Consider the following 27,089-nt stretch of genomic DNA (forward strand, 5'->3'; position numbering starts at 1 on the left):
GAAATCTATGCATCTAATATTATATATTTCAGTCATTTTCTTTTATAATATGTGCATCTAATATTATATATTACATTACATATCACCTTTACTCTCTTCCAAAAATTTGAAAAAGGTAAATTTTCATTTTGTTCAAAATATTTGTAACAAGATTTTTTTGGCTGATGGATTATTTAGAAATGTGTTGTTTAATTCCCAAATTGGTGGATTTTTCCATGCATCTTTCAGTTATTGATTTCTAATTTAATTCCATTATGGCCTGAGACCCATTTCTCAAAGGTTTAAATTGGTCAAAATTTTTGTGACTCAGAATATAGTATACCTGGTAAGTGTTCCATGTACAACTAAGAAAAGGGTGCCTTTTCTAGACCTTGTCCGAAACATCATAAAGTGTCAAAGAAATAAGTCAACAGTCAATGCCAAGATGATTAGAAATATGTTTTAGTATGTTTTAAAAGTAGCATTAGCTGGGTGTGATGGTGCGTGCCTGTAATTCCAGCATTTGAAAGACTGAGGCAGGAGAAATACTGAGCTGCAGGTCAGCCTGAGTTACACAATCAGATGATAGAGGGGGTGGGAGATCTGAGCCCTAAAGTAGGTATTTTACTTAATCTTCCAGAAAGTGATTTCACTGAGTCTCAAATTTCAGAGACACATATAAATTAATTTGTTTGGTCCTATTTTCAATAGTTGGCACATTGTAAAGTTTCTCTTTTTAATTTGATACTAACAAAACAAGTGAATAGATAGAGACGTGTATTTAGACTCACCTGCAAAGGATAAAATGATGCCATTTTCTGTAATTATAGTTTCAATTGGAAAGCTTAAATCTCTGTGCTGGTTTTTTTTTTTTTTTTTTTTTTTTTTTTTAAGAAGGAAGGGAAGAGAAGGGAATGTTTGCCAAACGCATAAAGGCAGGCATTTCCTTTTGGTCTCCTAAGAGGTTCTTAAAAAATAACATTTCATAAAAACCTGTTTCTAAATGAATTCTAAAGTCTTCATTTATATGACACCCACTTCTAATTTAAAGCCAAATGGAGAAAATAAATTGGGAATAAATTACATTGGAAAGAGGTAAGAGCACTCTAGGTTTCCGTAGCCACATCTCTGGATGCTGCAGTCAATAATGCTCTGCTTGGGAGGCTTGCACTGTGCCAGCCATTCTCTTTATGACAAAATTATACAACTTCCACTCAAGAGAACACACAACTGAATAAATAGAAGCTGAAAGTAATCAGCCGGTAAAACTCAATCAGTTGACCAAAACTCCATCAAATTATGAACAGCTCTCTGGTAGGAGCTCAGTGAAGGCAGTCCTGGCTAGGTGTAATCTTTCATGCTAAAGCTCACAGGGTACAGGGTGTTGAAATGCCAATTAGGCTGCTCCCAAATTAACCGTACTCTGTGGAATTCCTTCCAACTTCTCACTAGGATGACGGTTGAACAGACAAAGGGCCATAAGATGACGTGGCAGATAAAAGGCCACCAGCTTCTTAGGTAGAGACACTCTCTTGGGGAAATTACCTTTAGTTGAGTCATCCTCTATTGGCTGTTTGAACAGTGTAATATCCTTGAACGTACACAGGAACAAGACCACTTTCTCATGCTCATTTCTTATCGGCGCGATTTGCATGTAGAACCAGACCGGAGTTCCTGTCATGGAGAATGAGGGAGCAAGAGGACAAGGGAGTGTCAGCGGGCCACAGCAAGGCTTAGCTCCCCTGCCCCCACCCACCCCTTGCTTCTGCTGCCTCTGCATCAAAACAATAGTTTTGATGCATAAACAAAATTTAAAAAAAAAAATACTTTAACCAGAGTTACGGGTACAGGCCTATAATGCCAGCTACTCAGGAGGCTGAGGCAGGGGGATCACAAATTCAGAGTTAGCATAGACTACAGAATGAGCTCAAGGCCACGTTGGGCAACTTAGTAAGATGCTATCTCAAAAGAATAATTAAAATTTAAATTTAAAAAACTTCCAAGGGCTGGGAATAAAGTTCAGTGATGGAAAACTTGTCGTGCATGCACAAGGCCTTGGGTTTAATTCTCAACATAAAATGAAATAACAAAAGAAGCAAAAAACCATTTGACTCTGTATCAGCTACCAGTTGTTCAAATTTGACCAGTGTATTTTTAGCCCAAAATATGAACGTTCTAAAGGAAAGTACCGGTTCACTTCCCAACTTGTGTACACAAAGGCATTCTTACTGCTGAAGTAAAACCAGTGTCGCCATTAGGTCTGGGTCCCGAGATCTCTGTTGCTCTCCCAGACTTCATTCTGACAGACTCGCTGAGTGTGATCACTCCTACAGGCCGCTCTGGTCTTGTCACTTTGACAAGTGTTTCCAATTAACAGCAATACCTGCTGCCCTGACAAGCCTGGCTCCTGGACAAGCCCCTGAAATGCTGCTTCTATCCCAAGGCTCTCTCTCAGTCAGATGGACTTCTGTGACACCTCGGTGGCTTTGACTGTGTCCCCAATCACAGAAGACATCAACAAGAGTTGATACCTGTTGCATGCAGAGTGCACCCTGAAACCTTCAGGGCAATCTTAAAAGGGAAAGAAAAACAGCACAGGTATCCACAGCTTGAGAATCTCGGGTGTCGGCCAGAGCCACTGCCTCCGGCCCCGTGAGGCTCAGCTCTGCCACATCCTTCTTCAAAGAAGAGCCACTGCACTCTCCAGAGGGATGAGGGTTTCAGGGTTTAACGCTCAGGATCTGGACAGACCAGGGACTGACATATTGCAAAGAAGGAATAGATGAAGGCATGAGAAATACCCTCAGGAGAATAATTATCCACGAAGTGGCAACACATCAATAAAAAAAATCATTTTTAAAAACGCATTTTCCATCATATTTTTACCAGACATAAATAAAGCCCTTCAAAATATTCCTTCTTAGGAACAGAGGGGTTTTTTGTCAGGTTTAGGATCTGGAGAGTGGATGTGCAGCTGCTGGAGGTGAGAGCTAACAGTATCTTAGTGGCCCCAAGTGAAAACCAAATAACAAGCTCCTTCATGCCTGGGTCCAAAGCTGTATCACCTAAAGCCACTACCATTTCTGTTTAAACATCAGTGTAATAACAGTGCTCTTAAATTATCAGCTAAACTTGGAGACTCTCTCTAAGTCATGCAAGGGCTAACTTGTCATTTAGACATGAGTTCTTTGCAGGCTAAAGAAACCAGAACATTGCAGAGAGATTTATAAGGGGATGTTCAGCTCTGGCCATTGAGTCTCTTGTGGCCATGGCAGGCCCACAGAGGGACATAGCCTTTTCAAAGATGATTGCAGAATGAGAAAGGACCATGGAAAACAATCACATCGCCTCCCAGCCAGGCTTGCTCCCTGTTTCCTGTTCCTTGTTTTACACTGTATATCAAAACTGTGAGTGACATGCAGCTTTACAGATAACCATGGCCAGACGCTGTTGTGTTCATGGCCTGAGGCTGTTCCAACACAGTGAGCTAGAGGCAGAAGGGTCATAAACAAAGAGAAAGGGGCACTGAAAATCCTTTTGTTTTTTTCCAGGGCCTGCTAGAAACCTGAACAAAAAGAGCTGTTGCCACATCCATGGAAACAGGCACTTTCCAGATTCTGGCAGAGACAGGACAGTCTGAAAAGCTACTTCCCAATATCAAGGTAGAATTTTCCAGCTCCTAGGCTCAGACTTCCCAGCACAGGCAAATAATTTCAAGTAGCTGGTGAAATATTCTTTACATCCTGGTGTTAAGGGTCAGATGGAAAGGGAGTCTGAGAAGGATGGACAGAGGGACATTCAGAGCAGGGCCTGGCCACTGGTCACTAGAAACATGCCTCTAGGTTCTCTCCATGCTCCAGAGATTCTAAACTTCCCCAGAGCAGCAAATCCTCCTTTAATAAGGACAGTAGATAGGAAGAAATTTTAAAAAAGGTACAAACTGAAGTGCCAACCCCCGACCAAAAAAATCAGAAACCTCAACTTCTCCATTGGCAAAATGGTGTTTAACCTAACCTAATCACATGATGGGAGTCTTGAGGGGCTTGGCATTCAGGCTTCCCCAAACGGTCTTCTACAGATATGTCAATTTCCCTGTCTTACATTTTTCAAAGTCACAAAATGCACTCTTTCCAGCTTGATATGCAAAAGCTATGTTCAGATGACCTCTTACAAATTTTCTTTAAAGTTGGCTAAAATACCTGTATGCTACCCTAATGCCTATAGAATGCCTATTCTTTCTATTAAAGGAAAGTAAAAAATAAAGATGGATGCAGAGAGCCCAGGGAGGAGAACAGGAGCTGTAGTCTACAAAGCTGTGGAGCCCCTCTTAACAGCTTTATGCAGACACTTATACATCAATAAACTGTTCCCTTCAGAGAGCCAGCCAGACTTGAACGAAAGTCATATAATAATTTCAAGCCATGAGCACAATGTAAAATATCTAAACTATCCCAGAAGGAGAATTATAAAAATGCAAATTTCAAGTTATTACCAATATGTTTTAAAGTAAATAAACAAAACAGAATCCCCTTAAGGTACGACTGACAAACTCAAACTGTGGACTTGGCTATGATGTCTGAAAATTCAAGCAGATATTTATTTGTTAATTCGGCTTAAGTGCCAAGGGAAATAGTCTTAGTGATAAGTGTTCTTCAGTTATTTGCTAAACTTGGGCCAAGTCATCCCAGGACTAACAGATCTATACGGAAATGAAGGGGCTTGGACATTCTGGGCTTCCTATGAATCATGACTAAACCTTGGAGCCTGAGGGAAGAAGACCCGAAAAGTGTCTACAGCCTCTACAGCAGGACGAGCACATCATTCAGAACCGATTGTTTTCTGTGTGACCAGGCGGCCGCTGAGTGTGACCCTAAACAGAAACATCTCTTCGGCCTTGATTCTAAACTGCAAGATGAAAAGATTCAAGTTTTGATAGGTAAAACCACGCAAGACAATGTTCCTGTCACCCAGTGCACTGCTCTGAGGCAATGTCTGTGGCTGTTGTTATCCTTTTGTAGGTCTAGTACTAAAAAAGAAAATCTAATTTTAATTCCACATATTCCGTAAAGAATAACAGACTGAAAGAAATGGAAGGAAAAATTGTGCACCAAAAGATCCAACATACACTGAACCTAGAAAAAAATGTGTTCTGCTGAGCTTTGGGTGCCTCTCCCACTTAAGGAGACTATAGTAACCACTGAAGATGAGAATGGATTTTGTCACCATTTACCATGAAAGCAACACACACACACACACACACATACACACACACACACACACAAAATCACACACAATCACACACAATTTTTAATATACATTTTATTGAAAACAAATTTTTTACAATATATTCTGATCTCAGTTTCTCCTCTCTCAACTCCTCCCAGATTCCCTTCACCTCCATACCCACCCAACTCCATTTCTCCATTCTCATTCTCATTCTCATTCTCTCTCTCTCTCTCTCTCTCTCTCTCTCTCTCTCTCTCTCTCTCTCTCTCTCTCTCTCTCTCTCCAGAAAACAAAACAAATAAGCAAATAAACAAACAAACACATAAAAAAACACCCAAGCCCAGAGTTTTTTAAAAAAGAAGAATAAAAGCACAAGAAACACACACATACATACACACAAATAAACCCACTAAAAACACAAAGTCAGAAATCATAATACACAAGCAAAAGGCCAGTAAAAAGGCCCAAACAAAGTCATATGAGGCCAAAAGTCAACAACAACAACAACAACAAAATACCACTGAGTTTGTTTTGTGTTGGCTGTCTACTACTAGGCATGGGCCTTGCCCTTAAGTGTGGTTAATATACCCTGTGAGACTCCATCAGAGAAACTGGTTTTTCCTTTGCATACAGATGTAATTTGGAGATGGCTTCTTGGTTAATGATCATGAAGAGACTCTTCATATCAAGAAGAAAAAAAATTGAGAAAGCAGCGAAAAGAAATGCAGTTCACTTGACCATGCAATGAAACCATGTTAATAAGAAGGCTTGATGGTTGGAGACATGCACTGAGGCTTGATGGTAGTGGTGGGTGGGTGGATGGTTGGTTAATTGTTGTTTTAACCTCCCAAACAGGTGCCGTCCATGAGGTTCTATGTGATGACACGTTTGGCAATTGACTATGTCCAGTTCTAATCCTAGAGAATAGTCACAACAATCAGCAGACTTTACCAGATGTGAATGGCCCGTTCAGAGGGTGATGCCTATGCCCATCACTCTTCCACGGACAACCATCAGCCTCCAGCTAAAGGTTATATTTGTAAAGACTGACCTCAAATAACCACATATCCACCCCAGTGACATTTGTATAGTAACCATAAAACGCGAATCCTGTAATACCATAGTTGTGAACACACATTAGTACAAACCCTATAGAAAACCCACTTAGAAATTAATTTAAAATTTTTAATTCAGACTCACCATATGTTATAGCAATCCCACTGCTGGATATTTACCCCAAAGATTTGAAATCTGAGAGACAAAGGGATATGTGCACTCTCGTGTTCACTGCCCTGCCATTCACAATGGCCAATTTTATAATTGACCTGACTGTCCATTAACAGATGAGCTAATGAAACAAATGAAATGTGTATACAAAATGGAATGATGCTCTGCATTTGAAGGAATTTCTTGGGCTGGGGAGATGACTCAGTAGATAGGAATGCTTGCTGAGTAAGCATAAGGGCCTGAGTTTGGACTTCTGAACCCACATAAAAAACCAAGCAAGATTGTGCATGCTTCTAACCCCAGCACTGGTAGAAACAGGGGAGAAGAAAGGGGCCAGAGATCAACGGATGGATAGGGCTTGCAGACTGGTTGGTGTATCTGAAAAACAGGAAGTAAGAGGCCTTGTCTCAAGGGGATAGAGCAGAAGATTATAGAAGAAGATACCTAATGTCTTCCTCTGGCCTCCATTTTAAATGTACACATGTACACACATGCATATGCAATATGAAAGAGAGAGAGAGAGAGAGAGAGAGAGAGAGAGAGAGAGTTTATAGTATTTGTAACATCACAGAAGGAATAAAAGATTGTAAGGACTAAGTAAAATAAGCCAGACATGGAAGACCAATAGAAAACATATACTCATTTGAAGTGGAACTTAGTTAATTAAACACAGATTAGACAGCAGAGGTTCTCAGCTGCAGTGTTGGGATAGGAATGAAGAAAAGATGATCTAGTTATACAAAGACTGTGTGACACATGAGAAAAGTTTCTCTGTCTAGTTGTGAGATGGATTGCACAGCATGGTGAATACGGTTAATAATAACTGCGTACTGCAGACGCCAAAGTTGCCAAGAGAGTGATTTCCAATGTTCCCATCACATAAAGTAAATATTTGAAATATTGAATGCTATTTGTTTAAGTATTCATATTATATTTCTAAATCATAATGTCACTTTGTATCCAATCAATATGGACAACCATGATGTCGAAAATAAAAATGTGGGGCTGGAGAGGTGGCTCAGTGGTTAAGAGCTCCTGTTGCTCTTACGGAGGATTTGCTTTCAGTTCCCAGCATGCACACAGCGGCTCACAACCCTCTGCCTCTGCAATGTCAGTCCTTGGAGTTCTGACACCTTCTTCTGACCTTGGCTAGCACCAAGCACACACATTGTACACATACATACATACAAGCAAAACATTCATACAAATAATATATTTTAATTAAATAAAAATAAAATAAATTGCCAGGTGGTGGTGGCACATTCCTTTAATCCCAGCACTCAGGAGGCAGAGGCAGGTGAATCTCTGTGAGTTCGAGTCTAGCCTGGTCTACAAAGTGAGTTCCAGAACAGGCTCCAAAAGAAACCCTGTCTCAAAAAATAATTAATTAATTAATAAAATTTATTTGTAAAAGTAAAATAATATATACTATATTTGTTTCCATTCTTTGAGAGGATCTTTTCATAGGAAGAAATATTTATGAATTTGTCTATCTAATTTCACCAGTAACCTCTCCCCCTATACCAAGAGCAGTACCAGCACATTGTATCTTCTGTACCTTGTTGCTCAGCTACCATTTCCTAAACTATAACATTCAGAAAGGCCTCGCTCATCTTATTGATAACAGAAATACCTACGGTTTTTTTTGTACAGAAGAACTTCAAAACAGTTTGACTCGTAGTTGTCAAAGGTCTGCCTGACTTTCTCAATGGTCTTCTTGTCGGTCAGTTCTCCATACATGAAACTGGAAGACAAAAATCCATTTCATTTTTTTGTATCACTTTTAAGCTATTGCATAAAATCACATCATTGTCTACAATTAAGTATTTCATTTTGCCTAAAATTATGTCCCCGTACAATGAACTAAAATACATAAACCATTATTTCAGCAAAATTTTTGTATACATTAAAGGTTTGCAACCTGTGGCAGGATACATATAGGCAGTAAAATGTTAAGCCATGTTTTTTAATCACTGCTGCTAAAATGTCTTGCTGACAGCTTTAGAAGCTATTTCATGTGTCTGGAGAAATAGAGAAGCAGAGAGAGAATAGTTCCTTCAGTTTCTGTACGCACAAATTTCAGTCACCATGGTTCTAGCAAACACGTTTCACACCAGCACTGCTCAGATCTCAGGGATCATGGTATGCTGACTGTCACTGCATGAAGTACAAACCACTGACAGGTACCCGACAGCCTCACTCCCCCCCTCCCTTATCCATTGTTTTACTTTCTCTGGTTTCCAATGGTCAAGCATGATCCAAATTACAAATTCTCGAATAAATCATGTGTCGTTGTGAACAACATCATGAAAGCTCTTGCAATCTTGCTCCATGCCCCCGCCCAGGCATGTAAACCCCCACCACCTACTCAGGGTATTCAAAATCTATAGGTGTCCATACACTCTACATGCTCCCCAACTGGTCTCCAACCCATGTTTCAGTTTGCAAATCAGCCACTTTAGTGTGTATAGTCTAGTAAAAATTATTTTACTTAATAATATAATAATTTTACTTAATAAATCCAAAATACAATAATAATGACTTTGAAAATTCAAACTTTCTAAAGAGAAGTCATAAAATACTTCTTTAGTCGAAAACTAAAAGAACAAATTTTAAATATGCATTTTTGAGAGTGGCCATGTTCTACCATAATGCATTATTAGAATTGTTTTTTGTGGTGATTATTATTATTGCTAATATCTTATTATTTATAATTTATGAATTGAATATTACAATAGGTATATATGTATAGGAGAAAACAAGCTAGGCAGTGTCTGACCCTATCACTACTTCCAGAATCTACTAGGGAGGTGTCCTGCAACATCCCTCCCAAGGATAAAAGGGAATTATTGTTGATGACAGCTGCCAATCTAGAGCCATAATCAAATACACCATCTCCTTCAGAGCCTGTTAATATCACTGACTGCATCTGCTACTTAGTTCCCACAAGTGGAGAGGCATGTAGCTGCACTACCTTCTTGTCTCTCGTGACACTCCCATGCAGCATTTTTTAAAAACGGACAATAGGAAGTAGAGACTAGACAGTAAATACTAAATTCTACCAAAGAAACAAAGGATAATAATTGTGGGGGGGGGGAGTGAAGTTACAGAAGACAGAGGGGGCCATGGGAATGTGGCTGCCAGTTGAGAGATTGTACAGATCTTCCGAGGGATTTCCTGACCATCAACAAAACCAAGGAAAATGGTTCATAAATAAGTGTATCCCACAGAAGAATTCTAAAGCTGGTGTCTAGAGCAGATACATGGTGATATGGCTAGAATATGCAAAGTAAACACAGAATTGCGGAGTGAGCTTCTACATGCCACAAAAGCTGTCTGCTGTGAATGGTAGAAGAAAGTCCATGGCAAGATGACTGGCGAGTGGCCACAGAAGAGACCACAAAGGAAGGAAAGGATAAAAGGAGGTAAGAACAGCTACTATTCAGTGTTCACAGGAGAGAGCTAGAATGCAGAATGAATGAACTGGAAATAAGGTGGGGCATGAGGGCTGCACACAGTCAAGTAAAGAAGGGAACAAAGCCTTCTATCAACTGTCCATTACCCAGGTCAAGACCAATTTAATACTTGAAAAGCTCTGCCACAATGAAAAAATATGCAGGAGACCCCCAAAAGTCCATACTGGCACCCTAAATTTTTGCTGGGGAGCAATCCTGTAGCCTCCCTGAGACCTCAGGGAGGACATGGTACTACCCTGCTCTAGACAGATGAGGATACTCAGGTCACGAAGCACACCCTCTCCTACCTGGGCTGCTGTTGCACATCCCTTCCCTTCCCCCTACCTGACTTCTTGTGCAACTTCCTCTCAGGATGCTAAAGTGGCTCTACCTCCACATTTCTGCTGGAGACTTAACAGATGCACTTGGTACTACACAGAAGCCCTGCCCCCTCTGCCATGGGAACCATACCACACATGCCTGGGGACCCTCTAACCTGGCTTCATTGGAATATGGTCCACAGAAAATGACACACAGTCCTCATATTTTGCATGTGTGCTGCATTACACTTGCCTGAGCCCACTAGGTAAGCACTCATCCCTATGTACCATACTCTCGTAGGCTGCTAGAATAGCTCCACCCTGCAAAGAGCAACAGTCTTTATGACCCTGCTTCCCAGGAACTGCTCTCGCAGCCATTGACTACAGTTGAAATTATTTGGAGACCATAACTGCAGTGGCCAACTTGAACCAAAACCAATACACCCTACTAATCAGACAGAGTCAAAAGAAATTCTTCAAATATGAAAGTCACTCAGTAGTGGAGACAACTGATCCATAAGACATGGCAAATATCAGCATAAGGAAACATGAAGTCTGAAAAAGCAAGGTAACATGATAGAGCTAAAAGAGAAAAGTTACTTTCCAGAGATAGGGAAATAGACAAAAAGTCTGAGCAAGAATTCCAAAGAACAATTTGAAGTGCATTCAATGACATAGAAGAGAATTTAAAAATTCTGTGAAACAAGGAAACCAATTAATGAAATGAATAAGAAATTCAGCAAAGAGAGAGATCATAAAAAGGAACCAACTATAAACTTTGGGCATGAAGAATGAAGTGAGTCAAATAAAAGATGTGAACAAGAGCCTCTACGACAAGATAGATCAAGCAGAAAAATGTCTGAACTTAAAGACAGACCTTTTGAAGTACCACTGCTACACTGAAGAAATAAAAGGGAAAAATCATTAGAAAGAACAAAGAAAGTTTCCAAGACTGATGAGACATGTGTAAATGAACAAATGTTCAAAGTCTGACCTTTCCAGGAGGTAAGGAAAGGAGAAAGCACAGAAAACCTATTCACATAACAAACGAGTCCCAGTCCCATTCATTTTCCTGAATATGTCACAATTTCATTTTTCTTTATGGCTGACTAAGATCCCATTGAGTGTAAGTACCACATTTTCTTTACCCATTCATCTACCGATAGACATCGAGGCTGGTTTCATTACTCAGCTACTGTGAACCGTGCAGCAATGACCATGGATGGGCAAGTATCTCCATGGTGGGGCTCAGAGTCCTCTGGGTGAATAACCAGGAGTGGTGTAGCTCAGGAATATGGTAGTTTTCAGGCTTTGGTAAGCTCCATACTAGGGATTGGGAATGTAGTTCAGTTGGTAGAGTACATCCCTAATGTAGACAGAGCCCTGGGTTTGATCTCCAGCACTCCATAAAAATAGGACATGGTGGAACATGTCTGGAATTCCAGAACCAGAAGGCAGAAACAGAAGGATCTAAAGTTCAAGGTCACCCTTGGTTACATGATGAGTTCAAGGTCATGCTGGGCTACATGAAAACTTATCCAAATGAAGAGAACAGAAAATGAAACTTCCATACTGACAAAGAAAATCTGATAACTTTCTTAAGCTTAGAGAAACAAAGGTATAGAGGAGGGCCAGGAAGCCCAAAAGACCCCAAATAGATTGGACTCAACATGTCCTCATCACTGTATTTCATAGGCAAACTTCCAAAAAAAATCATTCATTCATTCACACTTAACATCACCCCCATTAAATTCATGGGAGATTTTTTTCAACAGAAAACTAATGGACTACAAGAGACTATGACACCATATTAAAAGTTATGGAGAGGGAAAAAGATTGTTAATGTAGACTAGTATACTAAGAGATGCTATGGAAGAACAAAGGAGAGCTACAATAATGTCCCAGACAACAGTCCAAGATAAAAATTAGGGAATCCATCATCCCTAGAACAACTTAAAAAATATGCTCAAGAGAAACTACACCTGAGGGTGAAAAAACAAAAGAACAATAGATACCCCTGTGATGAGATACAAAAGACTAAAACCTTCTAGTAGAACACTTACATAAAAGATCAAGAGAATGGGATCTCACCCATACAGAGAGCAACAAAGAAAAAGCCCTGAGCTTGACTAGAATGTGGCTATTTGTAACCAGAAATGAACAAAATGACACAAATAGTTCTATACATAACACTAAGAACCTTGGATGAATATTGGCTGAATGGACTAAAAAGCAAGGCCCATCATGCTGCCTACAAGTGGTACCTGAGTCTTCACCATTGAGGATACACAAACACAGAAACTGACAGAGTGGAAAAGTCACTCCCGATCAAGCAAGCAAGAGTTAACAAGTAGACTGTAAACCAAAAATGGTAGAAAGACATGGACAGGTGGTAACTATGTGCTAACGAAAGGAATCTACTCAATGGGCGATAATATATATATCTAACTAATGCTAGAACACCTCATTTTTTCCCTTTTATTTTATTTTACAATACCATTCAGTTCTACATAACAGCCACAGATTCCCTTGTTCTCTCCCTTCCTGCCCCCCTCCCCTTTCCCCCAGCCCACCCCCCATTCCCACCTCCTCCAGGGCAAAGCCTCCCCCGAGGACTGAGATCAAACTGATAGACTCAGTCCAGGTAGGTCCAGTCCCCTCCTCCCAGACTGAGCCAAGCGTCCCTGCATAAGTCCCAGGTTTCAAACAGCTAACTCATGCAATGAGCACAGGACCTGGTACCACTGCCTAGATGCCTCCCAAACAGATCAAGCCAATCAACTGTCTCACCTATTCAGAGGGCCTGATCCAGTTGGGGGCCCCTCAGCCTTTGTTTCATAGTTCATGTGTTTCCATTTGTTTGGCTATTTGTCCCTGTGCTTTATCCAACCTTGGTTTCAACAATTCTTGCTCATATAAAGCCTCCTCTTACTCGCTAATTAGACTCCCGGCGCTCCACCCAGGGCCTAGCCATGGATGTCTGCATCCAGATTCCTCAGTCCTTGGATGGGGTTTCTGGCACAACTATTAGGGTGTTTGGCCATGCCATCACCAGAGTAGGTCAGTCCCGGCTGTCTCTCGACCATTGCCAGCAGTCTTTTGTGGGGGTATCTTTGTGGATTTCTGTGGGCCTCTTTAGCACTTTGTTTCTTCCTTTTCTCATGTGGTCTTAATTTACCATGGTCTCCTATTCCTTGTTCTCCCTCTCTGTTCTTGATCCAGCTGGGATCTCCCGGTCTCTTTCTCTCGACCCTTGCCCTTCATTGAACACCTCATTTTTAAGGTGAGGTATAGTGGCACATATGTTTAATCCCAGTACTTAAGAGGCAGAAACAAGCAGATTTCTGTAAATTCTAAGCCAGCCTGGTCTACATAACAAGTTCCAGGACAACCAGGGCTACGTAGAGTAATCTTATCTCAAAATTAGATAAAATACTCAATGTTACCAGGAAAATATTGTTATATCTAAAGGGAGAAATAAGCTACAACACATTGATAGCTGTGGATAGCAACATCCTACTTTCATCAATGGGCAGATCATCCAGGGCCCCCATAAACACTCAACAAAGAAGTATCAGAGATAAACAATGGAATAGAACAAAAAAGGCCCAGCACAAAAAGGCCACAGATGATGATCTCAGAGCATTATCATAGTGAATGGAGAGATGTTGAGACTATGTCATACACAATCTGGACAACATTGTCCACTTGAACCCCTCCCAGTCCACAAAGTACGGCATTCTTAGCCAGAGAAATCAGGCCAAAGAAAGAAAACATGATATCCAAATAGAAAGAAATCAGATCATCCTGTTTGTAAACCATCATTCAAAGACCTCATCAGAAGACTATCAGGACAGGCAGCTAAATCTGGTAGTTTCGGGATACAAAACCAATATAGAAATATCACTAGCATTTTATACACCATAATGAACTGGCTGAGAAAGGAATCACAAAGCAAGCCCATTTCTAATAGCTACTGAAAATCAAATATCTGAGAGCAAATTAATTCCAGGGAGAAAATGACCTCCACAATGAAAACTGCAAAAGGCTGATAAAGAATTGGAGGGAGACACACACACACACACACACACACACACAAATGAAAAGATCTTACATGTGTGTGGATTAGAACAATGTGTGGATGTCCGTGTTACTCAACAAAATATAGACCTTTATTGTGGCTTCTAACGCAATACTACTGTCATTCTTCACAGAAAGAAAAAAAATTCCTCAAATTCATAAGAAAGTACAGAATACTCCAAGGATTAAAAGTGTTCTTGAGGCCGGGCGGTGGTGGCGCACGCCTTTAATCCCAGCACTCGGGAGGCAGAGCCAGGCGGATCTCTGTGAGTTCGAGGCCAGCCTGGTCTCCAAAGCGAGTTCCAGGAAAGGCGCAAAGCTACACAGAGAAACCCTGTCTCGAAAAAAAAACCAAAAAAAAAAAAAAAAAAAAGTGTTCTTGAGGATAAAAGAATAAAAAGCTGGAGCCAATTACAATAAGAGATTGCAATACACAGTACAGGACCACAGCAGCCACAATAATACAGGTACTGCGTAAATCCCGATGTGCAGACCCGGGGAGCAGAAAACAGAGACTCCAGAAGTAAGCCCACATACCTATAGCTATTGTCTACACCCAGGGAGCTAAAACACACAGATACTCACACACTCACTCATGAACATGCATGCACACACACTCACACAACTCACACACACATTCATACTCCCTCACTCATGTAAACACACACACACACACTCATACTCCCTCACTCATGCACACACACTCACTCATGCACACTCATATACACATACACACACTCACTCATGCACATACATACATACATACTCACTCACATATGCACATAAACACACACACACACACGCACACACATTAGAGAGCATACACAGTAAACTATCCAGGGGAAACTGAATATCCATATGCAGAAGAATGAAACGTCATCCCTTTCTTTCAGCCTGTGTCCAAATCAACAGAAAATAGGACTAAAGGACTAAGTCTGAAACTGGAAACTATGAAACAGAAGACAGAGAGGAAACACTTGAAGATGGCGATGCAGGCCATGGCCAGGGTGAGAGACTCTGTAAGGCATAGGCTATAAAAGTAAGTCGAAGCTCCTGCCAGCCCACAGCGTGACGAGAGCGGCAGATTCTGAAAGGTTTTCATCTGATGAAGGCTTGCTGCATTCAGAATTCAGAATTCATAAAGAAGTTTAAATGCTCAACCAAAAATTGGAAATGAACAAATGGCCTGAATTAGACATTTTTCAAAAAAATAAAAATCCACAGCTACATGAAGGGAAAAAAAGTTCAACACCACTATCTGTCAGAAATGCAAATATAACTATAATGAGATAGCCGCTCCAATTATAAAGGCTATTATTATATATGAATGTATATGTTATATATTTATGTATGATATATAAAACATATTTATATATTATGAAAATACATTTTATAAATTATTTTATAATATAAATATGGAATATAACTATAAAATAAATATATACCATTTTTAAAATAATAATACTGTATTATAAATAACATATACAGTTATATTATGCATATATATAAAACTATTTCTGCTCAAGGTTGCCCAGATCATACTGATGAATGGACAATGCTATGTTGTTAGTGGAGAGGGCATGTTTGTTCATTTGCATATTTTACTTGCAAATGCTGACCGTTTTATTGCAATTTCCCAAGCCCTGACTTAGGCTGACCAAAACTCAATGCAGTGATTGAATGGTTAAAGGAATTTGAAAGGACTCACATTTGAGAAGTACCAATTATGCTATATAACTTCTACTCATACAGAATGCTAAGCTGCCCTTTAGGAATTACAACTCACTTCTATTTTATTTCATTGGAAGGAAAATGGAATCAGTTTCACAGCAGTGACCCATCTCTCCTATGGTCCCAAGAACCCACGGTATACCAGAGGACCCCTGCATTTAGAGAGCCAATTGCAAGCTCTATTTAACAAGCAAGTCACCAGACCCCTTCTCTCTGCTCTTAGTTTCTTCATCAGCAAAATGATGACAGTGATAATATAGCTCAAGGGTAAAGATTAAGAGGATAATGTGCATGAAATTATAAATTACAATAGGTCATGTGATTGCTGGAATACTATTGGACTGGTTCGAATGATCGGAGGTGTAAAAACATGCCCACAGGTCAGCTCTACTTCCTTGCTTACCCACATTCAAGGATAAACATTGGGCCGTGTTTGCTAAAAGACGGGTCCCTGTAGCTTATAGGAGGATACCCAGTATTCTGCGACTTCTGTGAACCACGAGGTTGGAGCAAACCTCCTATCTAGCCTGATCCTGTATAATGGCCACGTTCTTGCAGTACAAAAGACTTGGTGATAACATTTGAACTTTGGAGTGAAGGGGGACATTCCCTTCAGGACTAGCCCAGCCTCTACAAGACTTGACTCAGCATTTGCTTTTCTTCCATTTACATCTGTCCAAGGACATCTTTGGGAAATGTGGCTTTGGCCCATAGCAGGGTTTCTTTATCCTTGCATTCTGTATTCTCTCATCGAAACCTCATAAACAGTCCCCATTATATTTAACAGCCAAGACAGTTGTAAGGTTAATAGACTTCCAACAGAGAAAAGCATCTTGTAACTCTAAAAATAAATAATAAATAACCTTAATCATGAGCCCTATCAACCCATCTTACTTTTCCATTGGCCAGCAACATTCCCAGAGAGAAGCACACAGGTATATAGTCACCACTCTTAAAGGGCAACATAACATCAGGCTATAATTCACACACTTGCAAATGCTTCATCAAAGAACCAACACAGAGTGATAATGCTGTTGCTAAGCGTGGGGTTCAGCTTGGGAACGGGGGCAACAGCAGAGTCACTAGAAAGGTGGAGGATGGGAGTGTAAACTGAGATATGTAATCAAAGAGAAAAAGAGCTCTGAGAGAGAGAGCTAAGGATGAAAGCTGAAAAATCAGACAAGACCATCACCTTTGGCATCTGAGAGAAGTAATTTAAAAATAATTCAAAGACGTGGATTCTAACCAAAAAAAAGTTCTACAACCCATTTTCTTATATGGTCTTAAAAGGATGTAGACGGAGTCACGATGGTGGGTCCATGGCATGCAAGTAAAGGAAATCAGAACGGTACCAGGTACTTCTAACCTTGGGAGTTTGATTTCACTGATGCATCTCTTCCTTCCCACAGCTTTCCTCAGTGGCCCTGTGAGAAGCAGAGTGCTCAGCCACATGGAACCAGCTGACACCCATCGTCAAGTCTGATGTACTCTTGTGGGCTGCTGAGGTAATCTTGTGTCTATAAAACTGCTTGTGAAATCTCCTAGTGTGCCTCTTAGCATCTCTACCAGCTGTCTAATTTGATGACTTGGGTAAGGGATTGGGAATGGCTTTCCAGTGGTGGAGCAAGGCATTTTTGAATGCATCTGTCTGTCTGTCCTCAAACTCTCCTACCTAGCCTACATAATTGCTCTTCTACCCTACTGCCCCAGAAACAAAAGCAAAACAGATTTCTCTAAAGTTTCAGGTTAATGAAAAATAGCAGTAGTTCCCACCTAACCCTTGATAACAGGTTTCAAATGCCAGAACTCCTTCCCTTAAAACCTATAGTCCTTTGAACAACCAATACTTTCTATGTCCTCCAATACACAGCAAACAATCCAAGGCTTAGAAATTCAATTACTAGATTATAAAAACAAAATAGATTGGAAAATCCTGGGAATCCTAATATGTCGTAGAATATGTGTGTGTGTGTGTGTGTGTGTGTGTGTGTGTGTGTGTGTGTGTGTGTGTGTGTGATTTAACTATAAAACTTTAGGTACTACTATGACACAACAAGGAAGTAGAAAAACAGAAGCCTTAGCCATAGTTAGGGACCATTATGGTGATATTTTATTTGTTCTCTAAATATAAAACTTGCCTGGAGGTCAGAGGAAAAAGCCAACCACTATACTAAATATAGAGGTCAGGCAATGGTAGCACACACCTTTAATCCTAGTATTCAGGAGACAGAGAGATTCATCCGATCTCTGTGAGTTCAAGGCCACACTGGGAACAGAGCCAGGTGTGGTGGCACATGCCTTTAATCCCAGCACTAATTAACCATAGAGGTCTGGAGGTCTATACAGACAGACAGGAAGTGATAGAGCTGGGCGGAAAGAGGAAGTGATGTAGCTGGGCAGAGAGAGGAAGTGAGGTGGCAGGGCACAGAAAGGCATATAGATATGAGTATACAGGAAGTAGCTCTCTCTTGGGCTGAGGATTTCCTAGTGGTAAGAATTTGTGGCTGGTTTGTTCTATTCCTCTGATCTCTCAGCTTTCACCTCAATATCTGGCTCTGGGTTTCTGATTAATAAGACCATTTAGCAATTCGTGTTACAGACCATGACACTAGAAGGGCTCTCTGGACAGCCATGTGAGGGAACCTTCATAGAATCTGTATATTACTGCCTAAGTCTGTACACTCTGGCTCAGAGACAGTAGTTCTCAGACAAGGCTGGGATGCATATAAGGTTGCTCATGTCCAACTTATTTGAGATATAAAGTATGGGATGTTGGATGTCATAGAGAATGAATAAATAAAAGGAAGGCTGTGACAGTCTAGCATTCAACTACAGTCATCACAATATGGTGGCACGTGATGTAAGGGCTTAAAGAAGTCTCAAAACCATAATGGTGGATGAAAGCTTTCAAATCATGAACAGTGCTTCATAGTGCAAACCTGTAGGTCTTAAAAAATGAACTTTATTGTGTGAGGGGATCTATCACACTCCAGTGGAGTTCAGTGATTCCGAATCACTGAGTATAACATCGTGACCTTTAACCCTAACCTAATGTTTCTAAACCTGAGTATAATTTTATTCTTCCCTTCCTCTGTCTCCTTGAATTTTATGTCCATAGTATTTTATAAAATTACTCAGGAAAAAGAGAAAGAAAGCTGCATGTTACAAAAAAAAAAAATTGAACTCGCAGCACAGATCCGGTATAATAAAGATATTTCTTTGTTTGTTTTTCTGTTTGTTTGTTTGTTTGTCTGTCTGTCTTGTTTTGTTTTCTGTCCTGGAATTTGTTATTTGCTTTATCCACAGTTGTGCTTTCAACATATGTGGTTTAGGAAGTTAGAGCTTTGCTATAATACTTTTAAACAAATTTCCTACAACTAGATGTTTTTATTATTTCTAGGTCTTCACTCTCCTAAATAATGGTGCAGTCAACACAAAATGGGTAAAATTTATTTTTTTTTAAAGAAGAATGAGAAAGCTTAAAATAGGGATGCATTTACACAAATCAGGCTTCCAAGAAAAGCTGTCAGGATTGGGGGATCGCCTGCTCATTCCTCAACCACTCTGTATAGGTCCCACATGGCTGCAATTGTTGGATGAGCACAACACACTCCGTGTTTTGTACCAGTGAGTAAAGGCTGTTCATTCAGAACATGACCATTTTTGAAAGCATGTCTCTGAGAGGTGGAGGAGACTTGAGGGAGGACATGCTCACTTTGTTTCACAGTGAAAAAGTCCAACTAATCCAAAATTTCCTAGAATGCTTTGACACGAGATGAAATGCCATAAATAAATCATCCTTTGAGGAAGCATGGGAGACCTAGGTTACAGTTTACTGCAAAAAGAAAACAATATACTTTAATAAAGACAGATAACAAAGCACTCTTAGGTTCTGAAAACAGTGCGTTCAAAGGTGAGCATGGACTGGTGAGACAATTCAGTAGGTAAGGTCACATGGTGCTAAGCCTGACCACCTGAGTTCAATTCCTGGGGCTCACATAGTGGAGGGAGAAAGACAATTACCACAAGGTGTCCTCTGACCACCATACTCACGCCATGACACATGTTACATGTACAGAATAGATATAGAAGATAGACAGACAGATGATTGTAGTAGGAATGTTAAAGAGTCTCATTAGTAAAATCAAAGCTGAGGCCAGTTATTGGGGTGAATACTGGAAGATCAGAGAGACAGAACAAGCCACAGCTAACCTCACTTGGCCAACTTCTCAGCTGGTCCTATTTTCTCAGACTGGAAACGTCTGTGTCCTCATCCCAATGGCTCTCAGCTGAACTGCTGCTCAAAAGCCTGAAGCTTAACCAGCTAAAAGCTTCTAGTTTCTGGTCCTCATGCCTTAAATACCTTTCTGCTTTCTACCACCACTCCCTGGGATTAAAGGCTTGCTTTCTGGGATTAAAGGCGTGATGAGTCACCATGCCTGTCTGTATCCTTAAACACATGGATTTCTGCCTCTGGAATGCTAGGATTAAAGGCGTGTGCTACCACTGCCTATCCTTTATGTTTAATATTGTGGCTGCTCTGTCTCTGACCCCAGATAAGTTTATTAGCATGTACAATATTTGGGGGAATACAATACCACAGATGATGTAAAACATAGTAAAATTATAAAGTAAGCATAAGATCCCTGTTTTCAAGGTACTTCTGGTACTGGTGACATGACAGAAAAAGTAACTCTTTTAAAACAAACAAAAAAATATTAGTATGATGCATAAGCATATTTTATGTTTCTGCCTGTAGGAAGGAAAAGGCCCTACATTTACCAAATAAAACATTATGAGACAGGACAAACACACGGGACACAAAAAGGAAGGTGAACTTTAAGAGATATCCAAATATCATCAAGCAATGGTGACACAGACCTTCAATCCCAGCACTGGAGAGGCAGAGGCAGGTGAATCTCTGAGTTCAAGGCCAGCCTGGTCTATAGAGTGAGATCCAGCACAGCCAGGGCTACACAGAGAAACCCTGTCTTGAAAAACTGAAGGGAGAGAGACAGGAGGGGTGTGGGAGAGAGATCCAAAAAGCAATAGTCACACTTCGCAAAAATAACCAAAGCAATAGGAATAAAACCCCCAATGAGAGCTGGTAAGATGGTTTAATGGGTAAGAGCACTGAGGACCTCAGTTCAAATCCCCAACTCCCATGTAAATGCGGGGCACAGTTGCCCACTTCTGTAACCCCAGGTTTGGAGGACAGAGACAAGTAGATCTCAGGAACTCACTGACCAGGTAGCCTAACTTAAAGAGTAAGCTACTAGTTCGGTTAGTTCAGTGAAAGACCTTGTCACTGAACAAACAAATAAACAAATACTTAAAGTGAAGAGCAATAGAGAAAGATGCAGGATATTCTCCCCTGGCCTCCACATGCATGAGCATAGCCACTCACATCTACACACACTTGTACATTTCACACACACACACACACACACACACACACACACACTTTACACATACATACATACACATACACATAAATATGGAGAGTTAATTTAAGACCATTATGATGTTTCAAACACAAAGATGCACAAAATGAACTATCTGGAGTCAAAGAAAGGACAAGCATATCTTACTTGGAGAATCATCTATCTTGTTAAGCGGAAAATGGCATCTAGCACAAAACTGAGATCCCAGTCATCCAAGAAGAAGAGATAGGGTACACGTGTGTTCTATTGGGCTCTTTATAGCACTTGTCCCACAGGGTAAGGTTGACCAGAAAGCTTTCCCGTTCTTAACTTAAACTCTCCTGGAAACACAGGGAAACAATGACACACAATACCTTGTGTGTCACCTCCCTAAACACTGAACACACCCCTAGTATTGTGTGGTTTCTCTAGCACAAAGATCAAGTTTCAATCCCATGTTCAGAAGACCAGAACTACCAAAGGTGTGGTCCACCGCAGGCCAAGGTTTTCATTATTCTCATTTATTCTTTTGCTTCATTCTTTGGAATGTAGACAAAAATGTAGGAATAACCTCAATAGAGGAAAAAAAAGAGGGTGTCTGGTGGTGAAGAGGGGGAGGAAAAGGAAGTGCGAACAGATTGTTTCTCAAGCCTTGATAAACATCAAAATTATCTAAGCTTCTGGATGAACATGCCAACTACTGGCCCTGAACACCCGATTTGGCTAACTCTGGTTCAATAGATTTAAGAGGTGTTAGAATCTGCTTTGCAAAAAATATTTAAGTTTTTCTGTGTGTTGTTTCAGATCTAGACTCTATGAAGATACAGATCATTCACATTCATATAAACCATTTACACACACACACACACACACACACACACACACACACAATATCTCAGCATAAATGGGTAGGGAACAAAAACCAGCTGTGGTCAAGTCCCTTAACACAGCACCACATATATTTTCTCAGAACTTGAACTAAAAAGAAAAGTCCAGATCCTTTTCAGTTCTAAAATAATTTAACTCCAACACTTAGTTGAGCTAGAAATTTAAAAAAAAAACTAAACCAGTGTGTGTGTTAAGGGGGGAATGTCCCATCTGTCCTTACTGAAATATGGTGGCAAAGTTTTAGATTCTAAATTAGTTCCTTTTATATAGAATGGTTTGTTTCTTTGTGTATTGTCTGATCCCCTTTTATCATAATTCTCTTTCAACTTGTAGACATGACCTATTTTTAAAGTTGTCATAAGTAATACAAATGTCAGATTCTGTTTTATATAAAACAAACCAAACAGCTAGGGTAACTATATCAACACTATAGAGGCACAGTATTGGCTCAGTGTAATGCTTCACTCTCATGCCTTTACATTCTTGTGAACCATGTTCCGTTTGGCTGGGTCACATTTTCTATTTTGTTAACAATGATTTTAGTTGCTCCTGAGGTGTTAATATCATTGATGGCTCGCTGGTAATGGCTATTCCTGTTGTCACCCAGTACCTATGCTACCCCCTAGCTCATTATAGGTGACCAAACAAATTTTAACAAGTGAATTAATTCATACATGAGCAAAATTCTTACTTTGCTAAAACTATCAGAAACAGCTCTTAAAATAAGTATTTGTTGTTCACAATTAAGTCTTTTTTTTTTTTTTTACTTTTCTAATAAAATTTTCATCCAGTCATGAGTATAGGTAAACAATCTCAGGATTTTATTCATATTTGGAAAAGACTCCAAAGTTATTCAATCCACCTACCTACAAGTGCTGCTTTTCTGCATAACGTCAGCTCGATGATATCCAGAGAGTTTACAAAAACCGTCATTACTGTAAACTACAGGCCAGTCCACAATTTGGGCGTTTCCCAGTAAGAAACTTGATTCTGAGGAAGAAAGAGAGAAACACTTAGCTTTATTGAACAACTTTTTGTCTTTCAAGTGATCAAAAGGCAATTTTAAAAGATGGACAAATGCAATGACTGTATGCTATAAGACGAATAATACAACTTGTGCCATAATCATCTAAGCATGTTGACTGATGACATCTGCAATAACTACAAGCTTCATATAACAAACCAAAATTCCCACTGAAAACGATGCATGGCACCTCTTTGCACTCAAGGATCTTATGGAAGAAGAACATGCTTAATAGTAAGTAGCAATAGTGGCTAAACATGTGCTAATTTATTAAGATGAGCTACAGTCACTTTTATACAAATTCAGAATAATGATGTTGTAACACAGGCAAGATGGCTACATCCCTCCAAAGAACACTACTTATGCAAATGTGACTTGATGGGACAGATTCTTTGTTCATTATATTACTTGATCTTGAAAAATCTAATCTAAAACAGCATTAAAGAGTCTTCTTTGAAAATGAGATCATTCAACTCTATCACATCTTCATGTGACATAGCACCTAAAAAATATATGTATTCTATAAAAAAGACATTGCTGCTCTATTTTACACAGAAATATAGGTTTATTTTAGGCATGCCATTAGTTCAAAATAGTATATTTGAAAAATCCAACAGTTTCAGGCTGCAACTTTAGCAATGCTAATGGTCTCATGATAATAAAATGAAAAAGAATTCAGATAATACTAACACGAATTAAAACTATTTTAAATAAATATCTTAAAAGAAGTAAAAGGAATATTTTACTTTAAATCTACTATAAAATAATTTCCTTTAGGCTCATCTTTGGGTAGAATCTAAAAAATAGAAATTAAATTATGGGTAGCAGGTTTGAAATCCTGACTCAGAATCAGTTCTCCTAAAAACAACAATGCGACTCAACATTTACTGAATGATAGTTGCTATGTGGAAGATGGGGCTCGGAATCAGATATTGGAATGAAGTAAAGGTTAAAAGAGCATACTTTATGTTCTTCTTATCAAGTTTACTTACAAAGAACATAAGTAAGTAGCAATCAAAATGACCTAACAGAATGGATACTAAATCAAGCACAGGAAGATATATGAGAAATGTCTTTTGAAGGCAACAGTGAAAAAGTCAAATCCTTTAGAACTCAGAGGTGCTTTCTTGACTGTCCACCCTGAGAAGATTCTTAGTAGGGACAGTTGATGAGGTGGTGGACCTTGAACAGAAAGTCACATAAAGCTAAGGAGTCAAAGGTCATAAATCTCATAACAAAAGTGAAAGTTACAAAACTTTCCGAAGAAAACACAGGTGGGAATTCAGTAGTCTTAAGGAAGACAAAAGTTGATCATGCAAAACTCATAGCGATCACCACAAAAGAAAGCGTGGATAAATTGGGCATGATCAAGGTGAAAATCAACTCATCGAAGGACACTGTTGAGATAATAGACTGGAAACCTACAGCCTGGGAGAAAATATTCATAAAACAGATACCTAAATTCCAATCCAGAATATATGGGGAATTCCCACAGAAGGTCAAGCAACCCAACTAAGAATGTTGGGGGAATTATTTGAACAGACATCTCAAGGTGTGCTACAGCCAATAGCACATGTTCCCACTCCCAAGACATGAGAAAAGTACAAATTAAGAACATAGAGATAGCCCACCACTCACCCACCAGAGCAGCTACAATGCTAATGCTAAATTCACTGGTGAGAATTTGGGGCCCCTGGACCTAGATATTAACATAGAATGTTAAGAAAGCACAGTATGTTATGATCGCTTTGCAGCACAGCTTCTTCTTGTAAGGTTAAATATTCATCTGTGACCCAGGAGGTCCACCCTACTTGTTTACTGAAGTGAAATAAAAACATTACATACACCAAAAAAGGCCATAAAAAATTTCACATCAGATTCACTCATTGTAGTCAAACACTGGAAACAATGTAAATCAAGAGAATGGATTTTTAAATGGTGTCAAATTCCTACCAGGAACACCACTTTACTCTAAAATGGAACAAACTTCTGATACATGTCACAATGGGGGTTAACCTAAAAAAGATCATGGGGCAGAAGAAAGTCGTCCATGTGACATCTGAATACAGACAAAGCTGCAGTGGTAATAGGGAGCCACACAACGGTTTCCCCTTCGTGATGGTGGTGATGAATGCTTCAGGTGATGATTATGCTAATCATCCAGGACAATGATTTCTGAAGAGAATGAGGGGATGACAGGAAAGACAGAAGAAAAACTAGCTGGGAGATGTAAGTGCTCACTATCGTGAGGTGAGATGCATGTTTATACATTTGTTCAAACTCATCATCACATTTAACTACACATAAGTTTAGAAAACAGATACTCCTTTCCCTTTGGTTCATGTATTAAAAAAAAAAAACTGACATTTGAGTTAAGCCTTTGTTATAAGAATCGTTAACAGTATCCCTCTGGAGAACCTAGCTAGCATGATGAGGAAGATTAGCTGATTTCTGCAAAGATGAGTCAGAAAGCATAATTCATCTTTAAGTGCACAGTGTTTCATTTCTTATGGCACAGATTATAATCATCAAAAGTGATTTTCTTTCTTCTCTCAGCCCAGGTTAGCTTACCCTCTCTAATTCATAACATATACACTTAATGACCAGAGTCACGGTGGGCTGACTGACGTTTGGCTGCAGAGCTATACCCCGCCTTAATTCATCCTGTTTTTCAGTCTCACATTCAAACCAATGTCAGGTTGTCTTCTTGAAACCCCATCCCTCTTCATCCAGATCAGGAACCCCAACTGCTTGCATCATCAGATTTCAAATCCATCCCCACACTTACAAGCACCCCTCCTTTTCATATAAATATATTATTTCTTACTCCTGAAGTCTACACTGTCGGGCTTAGGTCACTTGCTTAATCAATTCTGAAATATGCTCATCGGTGATGTTAACTCTTTACTCAAAATACTTTTCCTGTATCAGTTTGCCTATCTAACACTTAGGGATAGAACTCAGCTCTGCTTTCTCTATAGCACATTCACTGAGGACTACTCACACACATCCTCCTCTTGCACACATTAAGCAAGTGGCCAAACAAAATGTAATATATATATATATATATATATATATATATATATATATATATATATAATAAAAATATAATAAGTATAAATAAAATGAAATCTATATAATGGGATAATGTACATTCTTTTTTTTTTTTTGGTTTTTTTTTTTTTTTGGTTTTTCGAGACAGGGTTTCTCTGTTGTAGCTTTGCGCCTTTCCTGGAGCTCACTTGGTAGCCCAGGCTGGCCTCGAACTCACAGAGATTCGCCTGGCTCTGCCTCCCGAGTGCTGGGATTAAAGGCGTGCGCCACCACCGCCCGGCCTACATTCTTTTTTTTAAAATGAAACTCTGTTGTTACATTAAGTAAAATAAGCCAGACAAATACAAACATTGGATGTATCCACTTACACACAACGTATAAAATTTAAACACACAGAACAGAGAGGGGAAAAAAGGGTGCTAAATTACCAGGGACTGAAGGGTTGAGGAACTGGACGGATGAAGTCAAAGGACACACAATTGTAGTTAGCAACTGTAAGTTTGAGAGAACTACAGTTTCCATGGCAACTAGAGCTACAGCAATATATTGTATATTTGAAAGTCATCAAGGGAGTGGATTTTAGTCTCAATAACAAAAGAGATATGTGATGGAGTACATATATTAAGTAGTTTGATTTAGCTTTTCTACAATACACTTATATACTAAAACATCATATTATTTA

The 27,089-nt window shown here is 39.6% G+C and overlaps 1 protein-coding gene across 1 annotated transcript in view; it reads right to left on the reverse strand.

Annotated features, from left to right (window-relative positions):
- Kcnh5 (potassium voltage-gated channel subfamily H member 5) overlaps positions 1-27,089 on the reverse strand; it is a 300,402-nt gene that overhangs the window by 254,686 nt on the left and 18,627 nt on the right. The window contains exons 2-4 of the mRNA XM_006973162.4: positions 23,196-23,319; positions 8,070-8,176; positions 1,525-1,653 (exon numbers count right to left, since the gene is read on the reverse strand). Coding sequence (XP_006973224.1) covers positions 1,525-1,653; positions 8,070-8,176; positions 23,196-23,319 — 360 coding nt within the window. The remainder of the gene's footprint in view (positions 1-1,524; positions 1,654-8,069; positions 8,177-23,195; positions 23,320-27,089) is intronic.

The sequence above is a fragment of the Peromyscus maniculatus genome, chromosome 14 (assembly GCF_049852395.1).
Source record: "Peromyscus maniculatus bairdii isolate BWxNUB_F1_BW_parent chromosome 14, HU_Pman_BW_mat_3.1, whole genome shotgun sequence".
NCBI classification, from domain to species: domain Eukaryota; kingdom Metazoa; phylum Chordata; class Mammalia; order Rodentia; family Cricetidae; genus Peromyscus; species Peromyscus maniculatus.